This window comes from Phyllobates terribilis, unplaced genomic scaffold (assembly GCF_046119375.1).
Source record: "Phyllobates terribilis strain yellow unplaced genomic scaffold, ASM4611937v1 Scaffold_2__4_contigs__length_985480577, whole genome shotgun sequence".
Taxonomy (NCBI): domain Eukaryota; kingdom Metazoa; phylum Chordata; class Amphibia; order Anura; family Dendrobatidae; genus Phyllobates; species Phyllobates terribilis.
This window is the reverse complement of record NW_027362762.1, coordinates 356,017,824-356,039,628: the sequence shown is the minus strand read 5'-3', so window position 1 is coordinate 356,039,628 and position 21,805 is coordinate 356,017,824. Positions and strand designations below refer to the sequence as shown.

The window sequence follows — 21,805 nt, the reverse complement described above, 5'->3', positions numbered from 1 at the left end:
AGAAACTGACAAGCAAAGATTCATATAGAATTTACACATCTATTGACCAGAAACTAATGTGATTACTAAATGAGGCTGAAAATGGATATTAAAATGGTATTTGATCACACAGCTTTTAATAAAGAAAATAAACATTTAGTTGCATCTGTAACACACAAGACACATTGCAATTGCAGAAATTAATTTTAATCCAAATATTTCCAATGAACATAGGTTCAAAAACCTAAACTTTATAGATATATATAAAAAAATTATTACAACCTGTAATGTCTGGTTTTGAATACCATTCTTACAACTATGGTTAATAAAACAATCTGTGCAAATTCACAAAATAAGCCAACCATTTAAATAGTTTTTACACATAAAGGGCACATACTTTATTGGCATAGACTAAATGGTAAGTGCTAAATTATGTACAGCTAAATATGTGTTTATACAGAAGGTCAAAGGACCTCTGACACCTGGCCAACCTCCACTTCCACAGTTTCAATTTCATCAGTCCCTTCAGGAAGCTTCACCCCTTGTTGTTGGGCCAATACATAGTTTACTACTTGCATTATGCTCTGGTCAGAAAGAGAAGACACTGCTGTGGAGCAATCTTGGGTGCCAGAATCATCTTCAACGACATCTTCAGATACTAAAACAGTCTCAATCTCCTCCGATACAATCTCTGAATGTGACTCTCCAATGTCATTTGGCAGGAAACTGACAGCATGTTCAACCTGGGTTCCTTGGTGGTGAAACTGTAAGCTGTCCTTCTCCAACATAATTTTGCAAGGAATATAGTTACTATGATACTTGGTCATGTGTTTCCGTAGATTGCGGGCATCTATGTAGGCTTCATTGCACACAGGGCACACATACGGCCTCTCTCCTGTGTGCGTCCTCACGTGGCGTTTTAGGGAACGTGCATCGGCCCAGGCTACACCACATGTTAGGCACTCAAATGGTTTTACCCCTTTAAAAAAATAAGGACAGTACATTACATAAGCAATAATTATACAACCCTATTAAGAAAGCAGCTACATCACAGATGGCAAATTACAGATTATTTGGGTAAAACTTATTTATCTAAGAAAGCGAACCCTACCAGAATGGACTGCTTCCATTTTCACTTGAAGTACCTAATAAACTATTATTTGGGATAATATTATTGATTGGACACATTTGCATCGATTGATCAAACCATGAGATTTTTACCCCCCAAGGACATTTGTTTGCCATGTAGTAGATCACCACTGGCTAGTGAACAAAGGTAAAAGCCAGCTTCTGTTTTTGATTAATGAAAGTCAATAATCATGGTGGCCCTTTACATCAAGACTTTGCCCAAGTGTTAATTTTGGCTATAGTTGCCTGAACGATGTCCAGAAATGCAAGGCATATAAATGATGAGAGTAAAGCGCGCAGTGTATAGTTGCATATGCCCGAGCATGCATCTGACAATGTTTCAAATGGTCCCACTGACCACAGTTCCAGAATTAGTGTAAGGGGAGAGTCACACGGCCGTATAACAAGGATTGCAACGCACTGCTTGGACTCTCCATTGGCTCTCCCGACAGGAGTGGGACAAATGCATAGAAATGCATGCTGTCACACACGGGTTGGGAGAGCCAACGGCCAAGTCCGAGCATTGTGTTACTATCTTCGTCCGAGTTATACTGTTGTGTAATTTTCCCGTAAAAATGAATCTGATTGTAATATCCTTTAAATATGTTCATTGTTTCCTGCTAACCACTAATTAATAGTAAGTAATAGAAGAATTTTCCCGGCACAACCAAACAACTGATGGTTCACTTGTAGACTGCTACCATAAAGACATATCGGTCTCCATAGGAGCCGTAATAATATTAATAATTTTTATTTCTAAAGCGCCAACATATTCCACAGCACTTTAAACTTCAGAGGGTACTTGTACAGACAATAGACACATAATTCAACAGATACCAAAAGGAGTGAGGAGGGCCCTGCTCGCAAGCTTACAATCTATGAAGAATAGGGGAGACAAGAAAGGTGAATGGTAAAAAGTGCTTGTATTGTATGGTCCAGCCATCAATATAATAAATAGGGTAATCACATAACACTGCATGAACCGATCACTAGCCAGTATCTGTACAGTACAGATACAAAGTGCTATTAGGTGCATGGAAACTGTGTAAACAGATACTATGAGGGACCAGATTTGGAAGAAAGTTTTGGAAGGGCAAAACTGGAATAGTTACATAAGTGAAGTGAGGCCATAGGCCAGTCTAAAGTAGTGTGTGTTTTAGGGCACACTTAAAACTTTGGGTAAAGGGAATTAATCTAATTGTCCTGGGTAGTGCATTCCAGAGAATTGGCACAGCTAGCGAGAAGCCTTGGAGACGGGGGTGGGAGGTTTGGATTATTGAGGATGTTAGTCTTAGGCCATTAGCAGAATTAGCAGGGCACGTGTAGGGTGCTAGACAGAGATGAGGGAGGAGATATAGGGTGGTGCAGAACTGTGGAGAGCTTTGTGGGTGAGAGAGATACACGTATATTACTTACCGGTAATGTGTTTTTTCGGAACCCATGACGGCACAACGGGAGAGAGGGGATCCACCCTTGAAGGACAGGAAACCTTCAAGATAAAAAGGGCGGCGCCTCTCTCTGCCTCAGTGGATTACAGAGTATGAGAGGACACTCCGGTTAGAGTACATAATGTTATTAACTATATACAAATTTCACCCATGTGAATACTTCAATACCCACCAACCGGAAGGTGATCACCATAGTGATAGGGAGGGAATGTAAAGTTGCTGTCTTGGGTTCCGAAAAAACACATTACCAGTAAGTAATATACGTGTTTTTCTGTCACCCATGACGGCACAAAGAAAGAATTACAGAGAACTGGGTATGTAAGGGAGGGACCACAGTCTGCAGAACCCTTCTCCCAAATGTGAGATCAGCGGAGGCAGAAAGGTCAAGCCTATAGTGATTATAGAAAGTGGACGGAGATGACCATGTGGAGCCTTACATATTTGCTCAATGGGCACGTCCGCTCTTTCTGCCCAGGAAGCTGCCATGGCCCTTGTAGAGTGGGCCTTCAGATTGTTAGGAGGATCTCTGCCTGACCCTATATAGGCCACCGTGATCCACCTTGATAGAGTGCCTTTTGAGACCTTCGCCCCTTTCCGGGAGCCCTGAAAGGAGACAAATAGAGCCCTATCCTTTCTCCATGATCTTGTGGATGCTAAATAATGTATAAGGTAACTCCTGACATCCAAGGTATGAAATTTTTCCTCCTTGCTATTTCTTGGTTCAGGACAGAAGGATGGTAGGGTTATCATCTCCTGACAAATGTGAAACTTGGATACAATTTTAGGTAGGAAAGCAGGGTCTGGTCTCAAAACTACCCTATCGTCTAGAATTAACATAAAAGGTGGATCTGCAGATAAAGCCTGTACCTCACTAACCCTCCGTGCTGATGTTAAGGCCACAAGAAGTATTGTTTTTAGGGTAAGTAACTTTATGGACCCTGAGCTAAGGGGCTCAAAAGGAGAATTTGTTAATGCGTTTAGCACTAAGTTTAAATCCCAAGAAGGGATCCTTATAGCCCTCAAGAACCTGAAAATCCATTTGTTACCGGCCAGATTATAAATTATACAAGGCCCCTAAGGCAGAGATTTGGACCTTTAGGGTGCTAACCGCTAGGCCTTTTTCCAGCTCTTTTTGAAGCAGCCGGGAAAAGGAAGGCTTATCGTTGATTTTATTGTTTCCATCTTGAATGATGGAATGTTCAGGAATCTGTTCAGGCCTTTCAAGTTGATGATTACTCTGTATGAGTTGTCCGGTTTCTTTATAAGGAATAAGGGGGAATAAAACCCTCTTCTTTCCTCTTGTGATACCTCCCGTAAGACGTTCATTTGTAGGAGACCTGAAATCTCTTCCTCCAGTGCCCGCTGTTCCGGTAGAGAGGATCTTAAGGCAGTCAGGATAAATCTCTCTGGCGGGTTCCTCAGAAATTCCATCTTTAATCCTGATTTTATCAATTTGAGGATCCACCTGTTGGAAGAGATCCTTTCCCAGGCTGGAAGGAAGAGAGAGAGAGAGAGAGAGAGAGAGTGAGAGAGAGAGACTCCCACCTGGGATAGAGTGTCATTTTGGGGGTTTGCGACTATCTTGGGAGGGCCCGCCGAATAAAAACCCTTTTCCTTTTCTGGAACAATCCTCCCATCTAGGTTGTTCTGTGGATGTTCTTCTGCGGGCAAATTTCTTCCTCCGAAAGGACTGCTTAAAAGCCGAGAAGGAAGATTTAGGAAATCCCTTCTTGTTGTCACCTGCCTTTTCAAGAATTGTGTCAAGAGAGGTACTGAAAATAAAATCTCCTTCATAAGGAAGAGAACATAGCTTTCCTTTTGTCTGTATATCCCCTGGGCAACATATCAGCCAGACTGCTCTGCGGCTGGCATTAGACAGGGCTGCAGATCTTGACGCTAATCTGGCAGGAATCCGCAGAGGCATCAGATAAGAAGGCCGCAGCTCCTTTCGATACTGGTAGAGAGGCCAGAATGGAGTCTTGTGACTCGTTGTTTTTAACCTGGTCTTCTAACATGTCTAACCAAACCATGAGGGATCTTGCCGTACAGCTTGCCGCTATGGCTGGTTTCAATGCCCCCGCTGATGATTCCCAAGTACCCTTAAGGAAGGTATCTACTTTCCGGTTCAGTGGATCCTTCAGCATCTCTGTATCTTCAAAAGGGAGAGAAGATTTTTTAGAAGCTTTGGACACCGCAACATCCAGTTTCGGGGCTTTATTCCAGGATGCGGTATCTTCCTCATCAAAGGGATATTTTCTTTTGAAGGAGGATGGAAGGGGACTCTTTTTCTCCGGCCTATCCCACTCCTTCTTGATAAGTCCCTGCAACTTATCGTTAATCGGAAAAACTCTGTTTCTTCCAATCCAAGGTACCGAACATAATATCTTGTACCGATATTTTTGCCTTCTGGTCAACTAACCCCATTGTGGACCCGACGGCTTTAACTAAGCTATCAACGCTCTTTAGGGGAAAACAATGACCTGTACCTGTCTTGCTATCCGAAGAGGAAGAGTCAGTAGTGTCATCCAGCATTCCCTCATCGGATTCTGAGTCTGAAAGGGTGGGGCTTTTGCTCTATGGGTCTGGGACGCTTCTTTTGCCTGGGAAAACGATTTTAGCGATCTTTCCACCTCAGACCTAATAAGGGTTTTAAATTTGAAGCAAAGTCTGGAGTTCCCTCCGAAATTGTTTCCTCAATACATGGCTGGCATAACTTTTTGGGCCAGTCTTTTGTCAGACCCCGTTCACACAGGGCACACACTCTGTACTTGGATTTCCCTGTACATTTCTTAGGGACATCCGGAACGGGAGGCAGAACGGTATCCGACACTTCTCCTCGGGAGACCGTGGAATCATCAATCCTGCTTGAGCTTTGCCAGCTGGATCTTGAATGTTTGGTGCTGCATGTCCCAGAACGCCCACTGCTCCTGCTCTGCGGTGGACGCTGCTCCTGGGTGCGCTTCTGGCTGCTTCATCTCCTCGGGCTGCTGCAACTGCAGCATGGTCTGCTGCTCTTGCTGCTGATGCGGTGGGGAGGGCTGCTGTGAGGCCATTACGGTGCACTGCGCCCCTGCCTAGCCGGTGATCTACCCTTAAGTACTCTCATTGTGCCAGGGAGATCACCGGCCAGCGTTCCCGCAGCTTCCGGTACCTCCCCTGAAAATTACATCCGGGGGTCAGAGGTCCCGGGGCGTGACTTCCGGTTTGTCACTTCCGGTCGCGCCCCGTGACGTCACATCCGGGACGTGAGGTTACCGGCTACCATGCTGTGTAGGTGCCACAAACCCCCGCCCGCACGCAAGGAGACTAAATGTCGGCACCCTCCGCGGCGCTTCCAGGACACACGGGACCGGCCGCAGCAGAGCCTGTGCCCTGCCACAACCGACCGGCCCCGGCCCAACAATCTTGCTGCTGTTGCCGCCGACGAGAAGGAAGGTGCCCCATCAAGGACAGGAAACCACTGAGGCGGAGAGAGGCGCCACCCTTTTTATCTTGAAGGTTTCCTGTCCTTGAAGGGCGGATCCCCTCTCTCCCGTTGTGCCGTCATGGGTGACAGAAAAAAGTTTTTATTGTATTCTGCAGCAGATGGGCAACTAGTGCAATGGCTAGCAGAGGGTATAGGCATCGGTGTAGTGGTTGGACAGGAAAATGATCCTGGTTTCTCACTCAGGATGGATTGAAGAGGGCAGAGGGAGACCGATTAGTAGAGAGTTGCAGGAGTCCAGAAGAGTTTTTGCAGAGTCAAAGGTAAGAAAAGGTCGAATTCTAAAGATGTTTTTAAGGTGTAGGTGACATGAGTGAGCGATTAGGGATTTCAATTTAAATTAATACTGTTTGGAATGTTACTGTATTTTAGATGCACTGAGATATAACAGAATGGTTGCAAAGGCATACCTTCTGTTCAAAGGTGCCTATATAAATATAATGTACACACACACAAAGCTTTTTTACAAAGCTAGAGCATTATATCATGACATTTTTTCCTTCCCTAAGAGCACAAATTGCAACCACTTTATTGGCTGCATTCACACATCCATTTTTCTCAGTCGTATTAGAACTGACAGCATGCTGACCCATAGAGTTTCATGAATCATTCACACAGCAGTTATTTCTCAAATTCAAGGCATGTGTCACGTGACTAGTTTGATATCCCAGAGTTAGGGGCGCCATAGCTATCCCAGCTCCCCGGATTACTTCTAATTGCGAAGATGCTGGGGTCATGTTCCTTGCCGAGCTCCTGAATCGGTCCTTATCTGTCCCGTCCCCCACCCAGGGAAGTGGGGAGTAGTTGTATATAAGAATACACCAACCAGACTAACAAGGGTAGACGTACAGGGATAAATGAAAATACCAATCATACAAATGTGCACTCAAAAACAGACTGGAACACTGGGAAGTAAAAGGAAGGAACAACAATGTTGAAATATTTTTAAAATTTTTTGTATTTTTCCTTTACTTAGTCCCTCAATAGGACTTTAACTTTTATTACTCTGATCACTGGTATAATGCATTGCAATAAACATGATTTGCAATGCATTATATTTTTAACACTAACAGGCCACTGTAGCTGACAGACCCGGTGGTCATCATTTGACCTCGTGCTGCCATGACAATGATCGGCAGGCTGCGATTACATTGCGGCGGTGTCGATCGGAAGGGAGCCCCCTCCCTCTCCTAAATGCTGCAGTCAATATCTGTCTACAGATTTGTGTGAATTCTAACGTTAAATAAATTTATCTAAATTAATTCTCTAAATCTTAGATCATTGTGGGACCGCCAACTAACCGCCAAATCCAAGCAACACTACTCCATCCTCCTCCTTCTGGACCCGTCACCTGCCTTCGACACAGTCGACCATTCCCTCTTACTACAGATTCTCTCATCTCTTGGCATCACGGACTTGGCCCTATCTTGAATCTCCTCATACCTAACAGACAGGACATTCAGCGTCTCCCACTTACGCACCACCTCCTCATCTCGCCCCCTATCTGTCGGTGTCCCCCAAGGTTCAGTTCTAGGGTCCCTGCTCTTCTCCATCTACTCCTTCGGCCTGGGACAGCTCATAGAGTCTCATGGCTTTCAGTATCACCTCTATGCTGACGACACACAGATCTACCTCTCTGGACCCAATATCTCCTCCCTACTAACTAAAATCCCACAATGTCAGTCCGCCATCTCATCCTTCTTCTCTGCCAGATTTCTAAAACTTAACATGGATAAAACAGAATTAATCATCTTTCCACCCTCTCATTCATATCCCCCATCTGACCTATCCATCAACGTCAATGGCTGTTCACACTCCCCAGTCCCAAAAGCTCGCTGCCTTGAGGTAACCCTGGACTCTGATCTCTCCTTCAAATCACATATCCAAGCCCTTACCACTTCTTGCCGACTCCAACTCAAAAATATCTCCCGAATCCGTGCATTCCTCAGCAAAGACTCTGCAAAAACACTAGTGCATGCCCTCATCATCTCCCGCCTGTCTACTGCAACCTCCTGCTCTGTGGCCTCCCTTCCAACACTCTCGCGCCCCTCCAATCTATCCTAAACTCTGCTGCTTGACTAATCCCCTGCCCCCCGCTATTCCCCGGCCTCTCCCCTCTGTCAATCCCTTCACTGGCTCCCCATTGCCCAGAGACTCAAGTTCAAAACCCTAACCATGGCATACAAAGCCATTCACAACCTGTCTCCTCCATACATCTGTGATCTAGTCTCCTGGTACCTACCTGCACGCAACCTCCGATCCTCACAAGATCTCCTTCTCTACTCCCCTCTTATTTCCTCTTCCCACAATCGCATACAAGATTTCTCCCACGCATCCCCCCTACTCTGGAACTCTCTACCCCAACACATCAGACTCTCACCTACCATGGAAGCCTTCAAACAAAACCTGAAGACCTACCTCTTCCGACAAGCCTACAACCTGCAGTAACCACCACTCCACCACATTACTGCATGACCTCCTCTACCCCCACCTACTGTATCCCCACCCATCCCTTGTAGAATGTGAGCCCTCACGGGCAGGGTCCTCTCTCCTCCTGTACCAGTCGCTGACTCGTTTTGTTAAGATTATGTAAATGTTTTTTGCTATGTATACCCCCCTTTTCACATGTAAAGCGCCATGGAATAAATGGCGCTATAATAATAAATAATAATAAATGTGGGACAGTGGGTAGTACTACATAGTGACTGACGAGAAATACAGCATGCACACTAATACAGTGACAGAGACCGCCCACTGGACTTCTAAGCCAAGAATGATCAGAGACTCAGGACAACAACTTGTCTTTGTTTTACCTTCATGGTTGTTCACATGTCTTCTGAACTCTCTCAGTTGGGTAAAGGTTTTTCCACAATGGGTACAAACGCGCTCAATATTCCTCTTAATTCTTCCCTTCTTGCCATGGGTTGCCTTATTGACATGTCTCCTGAATAGTGACTTCTCAAAGAACTCCTTTCCACATGTATTACACCTGAAATGATGAAAGTTGACACATGCGGTGGTAAATTTGCTGAGATCAACTATACACAGAGAAATACAGATATCTAGCGAGAAGGATCAGCAGATATATTTTACCATACAGTACAAAGAATACAGTCTCCTCACCTGTATGGCTCGGTAACAGAATGGGATTTTACATGCGAGTACCAATCTTTCTTCCAGCTATAGCATTTCCCACAAACTTCACACTCAAAGGGCTTCACGCCAAGGTGCTTATTCATGTGCTGCTGTAGATCCCGGGCTTCAGAGAAACTTCTTTCACACCTATATTCAATACAAATATCAGAAACTGAAAATCTCTCATACAATGCAAATATCACTAATAGAAGTACAGTTATTTAAACACTTCCCACATGGGAAGTTACTGGGTGCAACTGTATTAAAGGTGTAAATTCCTACAAAAACACATGGAGTCAAGGTCCAAGCTATTATACTGTATATAGTACAAAAAAAGTTATTTTATTGAATATACAAAAATAGGCTAACATACATCAACATGCATATTAAAAAGGTCAGCAATCAAGAATACAGGTGAAACGCGCGTTGGGGCTGCTGGTGTAGCTGGTCCACACAGGTCTAATATGGGTAAGATGATCTCCTCTTTCTACCTTGTATTTTGAATTTCATATCCCATTGTTTTAGTGATGCAGGCACTAGTATTTGATCTATCTACCCTTGTAGTATATGAGCCATATTAGTTCAGCTGGCTGTACTGATTCAGTGAGACAGCACTTTTACATAGCCATCAGATTAAACTTTATCTCTAGATCTGAGTCAAATATTGTCACAATGCATTAGCACTTTATGTAGCCTTTGATCTATAGATATTATATGGGTTTATCTAAATGGGAAATAGAAATATCAGTATATATATTACTTGATTGTTGTGAAGACTTCTGAAACCATGACTTGTTAAAGAATTATGGACTAGCTGCCTCAAAGACCTGTGTTCTTGATTGTTGACCTTTTTAATATGTATTTTGATGTATGTTAGCCTATTTTTGTACATTCAATAAAATAACTTTTTTTGTACGAGGACCTTGACTCCATTGTTTTTTTTATTTTGTAGGAATTTATTGCTAAGGAGTGTGCATGTGGACTAGTGATTCTGGTCATTTACTTTAGGCTGTTGGCCATGAGATATTTAATTGATTAATAATGGTTTCAGTGTGGTTGTTATTGATCATGTATTAAAGGTATAATATGAATTCTCTATACTGCTAATAAAATCAGTGGTGAAAATATGACATTTCAAGCTTTTCAAGGGGAAACTGACACTAGGTTATGTATCCCAATCTGAAGGCAGCATAAAATAGGGACAAAGACCACGATTCCAGTGCTGTGTCACTTACTTGGCTCCTTGCTGTAGTATTAGTAATACTACTGTTTTATCTGCTGTGGATCTGCTAGTCTTCTCAATGATGAGCTCTGTGTAATCCCATCCTACTTTTGACTGACAGATTTCTTCCTGCACTGTGCATAAGCAGAAAGCTGCCAATCAGTGTTGGGGGTGGGGTTATACAGAGCTCATGAATATCGAGGACAATATAAGCAGGAACTGATTATTCAGAAGAATGCCAGAGCTGCAGCAGATAAAGTTTTATCAAAATTACAGCTTGAAGCTCAGTAAGTGACCCAGTGTCAGAATCAGGGTCTCTGTTTCTGTTTTACGCTGCTCTCAGTAACCTCAACCAGGTGCAAAAGCATTTTGAACAGCCAGTGAATACCAGCCGAAGGAAAAAGGCAACATTATTCAATTTCAGTGTACCAACATTACAGAGGGGTAAAATAAAGTGTGTCTGGTCCGGGGGCTTGTTGTGTCCAGGACTATGAAAAGAAACACTACGGACACTTACTGTGTGCAATGATATTTCTGAACTTCAGGTTTGGGCTTGTGTTTCTTGAGATGTTTACTGAGACCAGATGCTCGATGGAAAGTTTTCCCACACATTGTGCAAAGATACTTTGTTTCACCTACAAAAAAAAAAAAAAAAATCACTTAAAATAATTAAACTAAGATTAAAGAGGTTGTCCACTACTTTTACATTGATGGCCTAGCCGTAGGATAGAGTATCAATGTCTGATCGGCCGGGATCTGACACCCAGCAACCCCGCTGATCAGCTGTCATCGGTGACGGATGAAAGTACTCACTTGCGGAGATTGGTTGTCTACGTGTAGTGGCCGGGGTTTGGTACTGCACATCCGCCTCCTATTGCTTTGAATAGGAAGAGGATGTGCAGTACCAAGCCCCGGCCACTACAAGTAGACTGCCAGCTCCATACGTAAGTACTTACAACCGACAGCCGCAGCCACCGATAGCAGCTGATTGGCAGGGGCGCTCGACCCCGGCCGATCAGACATTGATGCCAATCCTAAGAAAAGGCTACCAATGTAGAAGAAGTGGAAAACCTCTTTAACTAAAGCCCAAGACGATAAGGCAGCATTTACCATTAGCAGCCAACAACCCAGGAGTATGGAGATCTGACACAAGTCAGTGTAGGACATCTGGCAGCCATGGATTACCTGTATGGGTGCTGACATGTTCCTGCAGACTGCGGTTGGTCACAAAGGACTTGTCACACAGAACACATTTGAACTGCTTGTGCGTGTCATGTAAAGCCTGGTGCATCTTTAAACCATGCTTGTGAGTGAATGTCTTCTGACAAATCTTAGGAGGAAAAAAATATATGAACAACTCAGACTTTTATAATATATTGATCTAGGTGCAATCTTATTCTATTTCTATCTTCATGGGATATTTCAAAGGTCAGAAAAGAATCTTGAAAAATAAAAAATACTCAGAAAGCAACAATTCCTCACCAATACTACATCTTTACCCTCTGTAAGTACATTTTTGACTCACTATTGCTCCCTATGTGATTCTTCTCTACGCAGCAAAAGTAGGCTTGGCTTCAGCAGCAGCCGCCATGGTGGCTGCACTCATGACATCTATACCAGGCTGTTCTCCTCCCTCTATGTTCACCTGCAGATGAAGAGCAAGTCTCTTGTGCATTTATTATGTCCTCTGCTGAGCCCCTCACAAGTCCTAATGCGGAAACTGAGCATGCAGAATAGCAAAGCGAAGTGGCGCTGTAGGTTGTATCACTAGCAGACCAGCTATAAACATTATTTTCGGGTCACGTTTTTTATTACTGTGCCAAACTTACCTTACACTCATGTGGCTTAACGCCAGTATGTTTGAGCATATGTAGTCTCAAAGAGTACATTTTTGGGAGGGTCCTTCCACAAATGTCACATATGTATTGCCGCTTGGTCATTCCTTTGATCTCTTCTGCCTCCATAGCTGGCTCTGTCTTACGAGAGTGTCGGATCAAATGGGCACGTAATGATGCCCTGTACTGGAACTCCTTCTTGCACAGCTAAAAAATTAATGAAATATACAGCATTTAAAAATTTTTTTTTTTTTTTTTTTTTACTTTCTGTACATTCTACTTTTTTTCACTAATCCACTTGTGGATGCAAATTTAGCTAACCATTCAACCATTTAAGTTGTCACATAGACCAGAATCAGCTGAACAGAATCTGAAGTATTATGATGTAATACACTGCTCAAAAAAATAAAGGGAACACTTAAATAACAGAATATAACTGAAAGTAGATCAAACTTCTGTGAAATCAAACTGTCCACTTAGGAAGCAACACTGATTGACAATCAATTTCACATGCTGTTGTGCAAATGGAATAGACAATAGATGGAAATTATTGGCAATTATCAAGACACACTCAATAAAGGAGTGGTTCTGCAGGTGGGGACCACAGACCACATCTCAGTACCAATGCTTTCTGGCTGATGTTTTGGTCACTTTTGAATGTTGGCTGTGCTTTCACACTCATGGTAGCATGAGACGGACTCTACAACCCACAGAAGTTGCTCAGGTAGTGCAGCTCACCCAGGATGGCACATCAATGCGAGCTGTGGCAAGGAGGTTTGCTGTGTCTGTCAGCATAGTGTCCAGAGGCTGGAGGCGCTACCAGGAGACAGGCCAGTACACCAGGAGACGTGGAGGGGGCCATAGAAGGGCAACAACCCAGCAGCAGGACAGCTACCTCCGCCTTTGTGCAAGGAGGAACAGGAGGAGAACTGCCAGAGCCCTGCAAAATGACCTCCAGCAGACCACAAATGTTCATGTGTCTGCACAAACGGTTAGAAACCGACTCCATGAGGGTGGTATGAGGGCCTGATGTCCACAGATGGGGGTTGTGCTCACAGCCCAACACCATGCAAGACGCTTGGCATTTGCCACAGAACACCAGGATTGGCAAAGTCGTCACTGGCGCCCTGTGCTCTTCACAGATGAAAGCAGGTTCACACTGAGCACATGTGACAGACGTGACAGAGTCTGGAGACGCCGTGGAGAGCGATCTACTGCCTGCAACATCCTTCAAAATGACCGGTTTGGCAGTGGGTCAGTAATGGTGTGGGGTGGCATTTCTTTGGAGGGCCGCACAGCCCTCCATGTGCTCGCCAGAGGTAGCCTGACTGCCATTAGGTACCGAGATGAGATCCTCAGACCCCTTGTGAGACCATATGCTGGTGAGGTTGGCCCTGGGTTCCTCCTAATGCAGGACAATGCCAGACCTCATGTGGCTGGAGTGTGTCAGCAGTTCCTGCAAGATGAAGGCATTGAAGCTATGGACTGGCCCGCCCGTGCCCCAGACCTGAATCCCATTGAGCACATCTGGGACATCATGTCTCGCTCCATCCACCAACGTCACGTTGCACCACAGACTGTCCAGGAGTTGGCAGATGCTTTAGTCCAGGTCTGGGAGGAGATCCCACAGGAGACCATCCGCAACCTCATCAGGAGCATGCCCAGGCGTTGTAGGGAGGTCACACAGGCACGTGGAGGCCACACACAATACTGAGCCTCATTTTGACTTGTTTTAAGGACATTACATCAAAGTTGGATCAGCCTGTAGTGTGTTTTTCCACTTTAATTTTGGGGGTGTCTCCAAATCCAGGCCTCCATTGGTTAATAAATTTGATTTCCATTGATGATTTTTGTGTGATTTTGTTGGCAGCACATTCAACTTTGTACTGGACAAAGTATTCAATGAGAATATTTAATTCATTCAGATCTAGGATGTGTTATTTGAGTGTTCCCTTTGTTTTTTTGAGCAGTGTATATTATCTTTGCAGGGGCTTGTTCAGACGAATGTATTAAATGGCCATGTATTGTCCATAAGCAAAACAGGTAGGACATATTGACAGTACACTGACGAATGCAAGTCAGTGTGGTAGTCACATGAACATTTTTACACACTGACCGATGGTTTGCATGTAATAGAATAAAATATAAAAAAAAAAATTTGCAGTATGAACTATTTTGATCTGTGTATTGGATCAGATCATTATAAGTCAATGGGTCCACAAACAAAACAGATCACATATCGGTAATCATCCGCATGTGGTGCTTTTGACAGATACATTGAAATAAAGTTTCCTATTTTTTATTTTTTTATTTGACCTTTATTATTTATTAAAGTGTTCATATAAAAATGGATGCCATATGGATGGACAAAATGGACACACGGATGGCAAGTCACTTTTCCTGGACGATTTTGCTCTTGTGAACCTAGCCTAACTCCGACAGTATGTGACATAACCCTCATTATGTGACTTACCGGGCACTTGAATTTTTTGACGTGATCATGGCTCATACTGTGCATGATCATGGCATACTTGCGCTGAAATACCATTCCACAGTCCTTACACGTGTGATGCTCTTCTACCTCTGGGGCGTCTTTCTTCGGTGGCAGCATTATCTTTTTACCTCTCTGCACCAATTTCCTAGCAGCCTTTAAAAGAAGAAGAAGACAAAAACTTTGAGCCTACTTTCCTGTGGCATAAAACTCTTCACTGGATTACGAGAACAAGGACATTGTCATTTTTACCCATATTAAACATGACAACTATTAAACTCTATCTTCACCTTTAAACAGCGTTATACATTTCAATTTAACATCCATAATCGTCGAAGCGACTGACAACGCATTGCATTATTTTGTAACGTAAGTTTAGTACAAGATATTATGAGCCTATGTACATGCAGAACTGCAAGCACAAATGTCCCCAGTATTTCTGGCTAGGGGTCACCGATCTGCTCTAGAAGGCCAAATTCTGGAAAGGGAAGTCTTTACAATACAACTACACGGTAGATGCAGGAGAGATTAACAATACAATGTAACACAGAGCAGGATGGAAGTTCTCACCTAAGCTCCTAAGTAAAGCACTACAACTGCACTCTACTTTATTTGCAGGTATAATATTGAACTCCTGCCTATCTAGGCAGATAATATATGATTATGAATAACATTTAAAAAAAAATCAGACATAAAAATTGGGGGAAAAAAACGTTGCACAGCTTTTTAGCACTAACAGCAGGGTGCAATTTCCCAAACATTCATAATGCGACATACTGCACAGAGCAGTATATAAAATATATCCACTCATATCAGACCATGAAGGGCTCACAATATGATCTACTTATTCCACGCAGATACTGGAAACGCAATTAACTAGTTAAAAAAAAAAAGTTTAATCAAATTTTTACCTGCTGAACAGCAGACTTGGGAATGGACTTTCTATTAAAGTTCTTCTTGTCTTTGCCTCTGTGTAGCTGTATATATCCACCTTCTCCAACAGAGCGTTCTCGTAACTTGCTTTTATAAGGATCCATTTCGGAAGATCCTGGACTTTCAGGGGCGGTGGTATCTGTTCCAGAAGACTGACTATCTACTTTGGAAGACCAAGGTCGGTCAACAGCAGCTCCTTCACTAGAAGCTCCATCTGCGTCATCCAGGACGGTTGGGGAGCTTTCTACGTCAGCGGGAGAATCTACAGACTTGGACGCCTTACCACGTTTTCTCTTCAAGCTCTCGACAGTCTTTGGATCGAGTTCTTTCTCCTCGTTAACATCTACATCCATCCCCACATCCATAAAAGGTGATCCTTGGGCATGGAGAGGCTGTGGAACCTGGATATTTCTAGCTAGATCTACTTGTTCCTCTACAGCACTCTGGCTGGGCGTCTCCTGTGCTTCAGATCCTTGCACGTTAGTGAAAGATGGCTGGGTTTCTGAGGACTCAGAACTAACTTGCACTTGAGACATAATAATCTCCTGGACAGTTTCTACGGTTTGCTGAGGTTCAACTGATGACACATCAATAACTGTAGGAATAAGGACGGCCGGCTGCACATCTGAAGCAGAATTTGAGATGTAAATTGCTGTGGTGCCGTCAATAGAGCAGACCTGGGCGCCATCAGCAGAGTCACCTGGGATTTCGGAGCCATTTGTCAGTTCTACGGCTTCTACAGATACAGTTGTTGACATGGTATCTGGCTGAGAAGCTTCACCTGATATTATTTCCTGCGTTTGCGGACATTTCACATTCCACACAGTCAGTATCTGTTGCCCACTTGCCACCTCTTTCACTATAGATAATTTTGGAGTGCTTACATTCCCTGCCTCTCCCACTGTGACGACCTCCACGTTCATATCTAAAGCTACAGTGTGAACACCTCCTTTCTGATACAAGGTGAGCTGCTTTTCTTCCATCTGTTTATGCACAGATTCACAGATTTCTAACACTTCATGCATGTACAGATGGCGAGCGAGCATTACCAACTCAGCCATGCTGCAGAAATCAAAGCACAACTCGGAGGTGTAGGCAAATTCTAGCAATGGCAGGAAGCTGGCCTTGAAAAATCCTAGAAATTAAGCAAATGAATAAAAAAATTAAAACAGTGAATAAAAGGACAGGTTACAGATTTATCATCGGCCTGATGTGAAATCTCTGAAATAAGACGACTTCTAAAACCAATTCTTCTGGGATGGACTTTGAGTTCCTGCACAGACGATGGGTGCCAGCTGTGTTATACAGCCAGCATCTGCCACTAACAGCAGCGACTGAAGCTTGCACTGATCACTGCTGTTTAACCCCTTAAATGTCACTGTCAATATTTGACAGCGGCATTCACTGTATGCAATCAGGGTAACGTTGCAATTTGGATGCCCATTGGCCCCACACAGTGCTCATGAGGTGCCGAAGGGTTGCTATGTCAGGCGGGGCCTGCAAAAGTTATTTTAAAAAAAAATTAAAAATGAAGGATTTTAAGATTAATAAAAAAAAATGTTAAAGACATAAAAGTTGGAATTGTCCCTCTATAAGAAACTGAAAAAAAACACAAACATTTTTTATATACAGTTCAGACCAAAAGTTTGGACACACCCTCTCATTTAAAGCTTTTTCTGTATTTTCATGACTATGAAAATTGTACATTCACACTGAAGGCATCAAAGCTATGAATTAACACATGTGGAATTATATACTTAACGAAAAATTGTGAAACAACTGAAAATATGTCTTATATTCTAGGTTCTTCAAAGTAGCCACCTTTTGCTTTGATGACTGCTTTACACACTCTTGGCATTCTCTTGATGAGCTTAAAGAGGTAGTCACCGGAAATGGTTTTCACTTCACAGGTGTGCTCTGTCAGGTTTAATAAGTGGGATTTCTTGCCTTATAAATGGGGTTGTGACCATCAGTTGTGTTGTGCAGAAGTCTGGTGGATACACAGCTGATAGTCCTACTGAATAGACTGTTAGAATTTGTATTATGGCAAGAAAAAAAGCAGCTAAGTAAAGAAAAACGAGTGGCCATCATTACTTTAAGAAATGAAGGTCAGTCAGTCCGAAAAATTGGGAAAACCAATTTTGAGATCTTTGGTTCCAACCACGGTGTCTTTGTGCGAGGCAGAAAAGGTGAACGGATGGACTCTACATGCTTGGTTCCCACCGTGAAGCATGGAAGAGGAGGTGTGATGATGTGGGGGTGCTTTGCTGGTGACACTGTTGGGGATTTATTCAAAATTGAATTGAAGGCATACTGAACCAGCATGGCTACCACAGCATCTTGCAGCGGCATGCTATTTCATCCAGTTTGCGTTTAGTTGGACCATCATTTATTTTTCAACAGGACAATGACCCCAAACACACCTCCAGGCTGTGTAAGGGCTATTTGACCAAGAAGGAGAGTGATGGGGTGCTACGCCAGAAGACCTGGCCTCCACAGTCACCAGACCTGAACCCAATCGAGATGGTTTGGGGTGAGCTGGACCACAGAGTGAAGGCAAAAGGGCCAACAAGTGCTAAGCATCTCTGGGAACTCCTTCAAGATTGTTGGAAGTCTATTTCTGGTGACTACCTCTTGAAGCTCATCAAGAGAATGCCAAGAGTGTGCAAAGCAGTCATCAAAGCAAAAGGTGGCTACTTTGAAGAACCTAGAATATAAGACATATTTTCAGTTGTTTCACACTTTTTTGTTAAGTATATAATTCCACATTTGTTAATTCATAGTTTTGATGCCTTCAATGTGAATGTACAATTTTCATAGTCATGAAAATACAGAAAAATCTTTAAATGAGAAAGTGTGTCCAAACTTTTGGTACGTACTGTATATATTTATGGCCACATCTGCAAAAGTCCAATCTAAATATAAAGATTATATAACTCGTATGATAAATGCGTCAGACTTTCTAGGGACTCACTCCTTTGACAAGGACAATGGTATAAGCCAGTTGGTAAATGATTCCTATATTTTCTGGAAGAATAACAGGGATAGCACAACAAGAATGGCTAAAGACAAGTTTGGTAAGAACTAAACAGAGATTTCACTAATTTACCTGAAAGGTCCACAAAAGCTTCATGACTAGAGACCGCTCCTTTCTCAATAAAGAGTTCTCTGAAGTACTCGCTGCTGGCAGCCAGAACCGACTTATGGGCCTTGAATTCCTCTCCTTCTATGAGCAGGGTCACATCACAGAACTGGCTAGCAAGCCTCTGCTGGTTTAACTGATCCAGTACTGCCTGGCCATGCTTAAGAGAAGACTGCTTCACTACGCCTTTACTGTCCACCTGATGAAAGAGTAGAACACATAGGTAAGTCTGCATATTGTTCTTTAAGAGCAAAAGGTGAGTTGAGCTGGTCACGTCAACTGAAATCTGTGTATGTGATATCACCGGTGCACTCATCTACTGATATGGGAGGGAGCTAGAATAGCACTTTAACTTTAACTGTATGAACATGGGGCTTTAAAGAGGTTTCTGAGTGAGTCTTAGACCTGTCACCCCCATGATCAGCGGACGCATAAGGCTGCAGTGCTCCAGCGAATGTCATGCCCTGATATGGTCTACAAGCCAGGCAGTGCACTGTACATTGTGTAGCAGCTGTGCCTAGTCCTGCAGCTCATCTCTTTCCGTGAACTGATCGGTGGAAGTGCTGGGAGTCTGATATTACTCAGTATCAGATTAGTGGGTATCAGAGTCCCAAAAACCTCTTTGATAAGCAGCACAGACCACAAAAACACTACAATAAAATTAAAAAGGTACGTACAAGAACCAACTCGTGCTTTGCCACTGGCTTCTTTTTTGAAGATTTCGGATCGACATTTGCTCCAGACGCAGAGTTGCTGAGTTCGTCATCTGTATGACTGCTGTCTAAATGCACTTCAATCCCAAACTCCTCCAGCATTTCTGTGGGATCATTAGAGGGACGTGAGCGGTCAACCTTTTCCTGGCATTTACTGCACTTCTTGATGTAATCCTTTAGTTCTTTCAAAATGCCTGGAAATAAAATAAAAAATAACAGGTTCTGATGTTAATAAAACCCAACTTCAATTGCAGGAAATCTTCCCATGTGCACGACGTCCAGCTGCTGTCACCATCAATAGATATAGCACACAAATAATTAAGAGCAGCACAGAGAGAAAGGGGAAAGAGCACCATGGTGTATACGTCTCCCTAATCTACGGATAATGCTTACCCATAAGCTCCTTCCCCACTGTCCAGTCACATCACAACTCATCTAAGGACGGAGGCTTCATATTCAGCCGCCATTGTTCTTCCATTAGAGTAGCGCTAGCGATGTGATCGCAGATGTGGACATAAAATCAGCTGTTACCATGACTTCAGATTACTGATTATCGTAGACTGAAGCCTCTGGTCCTCACAAGACCTCCTCCCCTCACATACATTTATCACCTAATCGACTCCGACCCAGAAGATGCAGTGATGCTTGGGATTTCCGTACCCAAACATGTCTGATGGTCTCCTACATTGAAAACCATCAGAAGTAACTAGAAAACTCATCTCCTCAGAAAAACCTACAATGGACCCGCCGCCTCCCCACAGCCAGAGCTGCTGCAACCTCCCCCTAACCTACTGTTCACTCCCCCACCACCCTGTAGACCGTAAGCCTGTAAGGGCAGGGTCCTCTCCTCACTGTTCCGGTCTGTCACTACTAGTCTGTTCCCTGTAATATATGTATTTTGTATGTAACCCCTCATCCCAAACCCTTTCCCTTTTAAAGATAAATATTAATAACACAGGAACTATAGCGGACCTCTGGGGAGCTTCTCTTAAGCTTACTGGCATCTAATCAAACTTCTGACTGGCAAGAATACTCGTGCGAGTACAAGGAGACAGATGTCAAAGATGGTGCAAACGGCAACCAGATTCCATATACCTTTAGAAAAGTGAAAGTAGTGCTCGGATTGGTTGCCATGGGTAACAGCGATGTTGACTGGATTGAGGAGGACTGGGAGCTCGGACCACTCTTCTAAGCCTCCCCACCCGTCTTGTGACTGGTGGAGGTCCCGGCCAGATGACATTTATCCCCTAAGTGAAAACAACCCCCTGTAGTAAATTCCCCTCTATCAGGGGGTCTCTCATTGACTCTTTGCCTCACAGCAGCAATGATGTGCCATGGTAGCGCACGACATCTGCAGTTTTACGCCATGCATGCTGTGACCACTGCAGTCAGTGACTAGCTGCAGCGGTCACCTGTGAATGTAAACGGAGTAGGACTTCCCTTTTATTGTGGAGGAGGATGGCATGCTGGATATATGAGCACAGTGGGGTACACGTCATTAGATCATCCACAAGGAGACGTTTATGTACAATGAGTAGAACGGCGGCTCTCCTGTGGTGTATGCCGCCATCTGAGGGAGACGGAGGCCTCAGATTTATTATCATCTTTACTTTTATTTGTGAGGTTGTAGTTGTAGGAAGCCGCTTGCAGCAGAGAGCTGCGGCCTCCGCCTGATACACAGGATGGCAGCTCTGAGGTGAGGTCAGAGGGGCTAAACAAGGTGTTGTGGTTTCTGCAGCCAATCAGGAGGCTCCTTTCATTTTGCAGCCCAATTTCACATAAAAGCGTGGTTGTGATTGGGGCTCCAGCCCGCCCGCCAGCACAAGACGTACACCCCCCAGAGCCCTCACCTCTCCACCAGTACTGCTGGGACAGCCGGTGCCACGTCTGGTGCCGGGTCAGGTGCTCCCCTCCCGCCCCGGTGTGCGCCTCCTCTAGCAGCCCCTTCCTGCGCTCGGACTGCAGCACCACCTCCAGCTCGGTGAAGCGCTCCTTATCTCGGTGCCGGCGCTGATAGTACAACGTGCCGGAGCGCACCACATAGCAGGCTGCAGCCTTGCGGATCTTGCGCTTGACATTGCCCTCGGTGCCCGGGGCGTAAGGCTCCTGCTCGTTAGTGAGGTAGCGCAGGATAGCGAGGTAGCTCTCCTCACTGGACATTCTCCCGCGGACGGAACCAGACGCGCCGCTACCACTGACAGCCCCACGAGGAACTGCTGATATCGGAACGTCTGGCCAAGGCACTTCTCACGGAAAGACAAAATGGCTGCTGCACCACCGGAAGTGACGATACGC

The 21,805-nt window shown here is 44.1% G+C and overlaps 1 protein-coding gene across 1 annotated transcript; it reads right to left on the bottom strand.

The window, feature by feature from the left end:
* Positions 1 to 181: 181 nt before the first annotated feature.
* ZBTB11 (zinc finger and BTB domain containing 11) lies at positions 182 to 21,804 on the bottom strand. The gene is made up of 11 exons (XM_073664623.1): positions 21,361 to 21,804; positions 19,475 to 19,704; positions 18,765 to 18,996; positions 15,634 to 16,790; positions 14,705 to 14,878; positions 12,226 to 12,438; positions 11,582 to 11,726; positions 10,914 to 11,031; positions 9,163 to 9,321; positions 8,853 to 9,028; positions 182 to 958 (listed from the first exon to the last, which is right to left on the bottom strand). The coding sequence occupies exons 1-11, from the start codon at positions 21,668 to 21,670 to the stop codon at positions 444 to 446; spliced, it is 3,429 nt and encodes a 1,142-aa protein (XP_073520724.1). The 5' UTR covers positions 21,671 to 21,804; the 3' UTR covers positions 182 to 443.
* Position 21,805: the final 1 nt, after the last annotated feature.

Bases quoted from the DNA above. Each gene is read 5' to 3' on its own strand.
- ZBTB11 (XM_073664623.1), bottom strand. From the start codon at position 21,670: ATGTCCAGTGAGGAGAGCTACCTCGCTATCCTGCGCTACCTCACTAAC. The intron at 18,997-19,474 runs GTACGTACCTTT...CTCTTTCATCAG, and splicing joins CAAAGCACGAGTTGGTTCTT to GTGGACAGTAAAGGCGTAGT. The intron at 959-8,852 runs GTAAAACAAAGA...ATTTTTTTAAAG, and splicing joins ACATGTGAACAACCATGAAG to GGGTAAAACCATTTGAGTGC.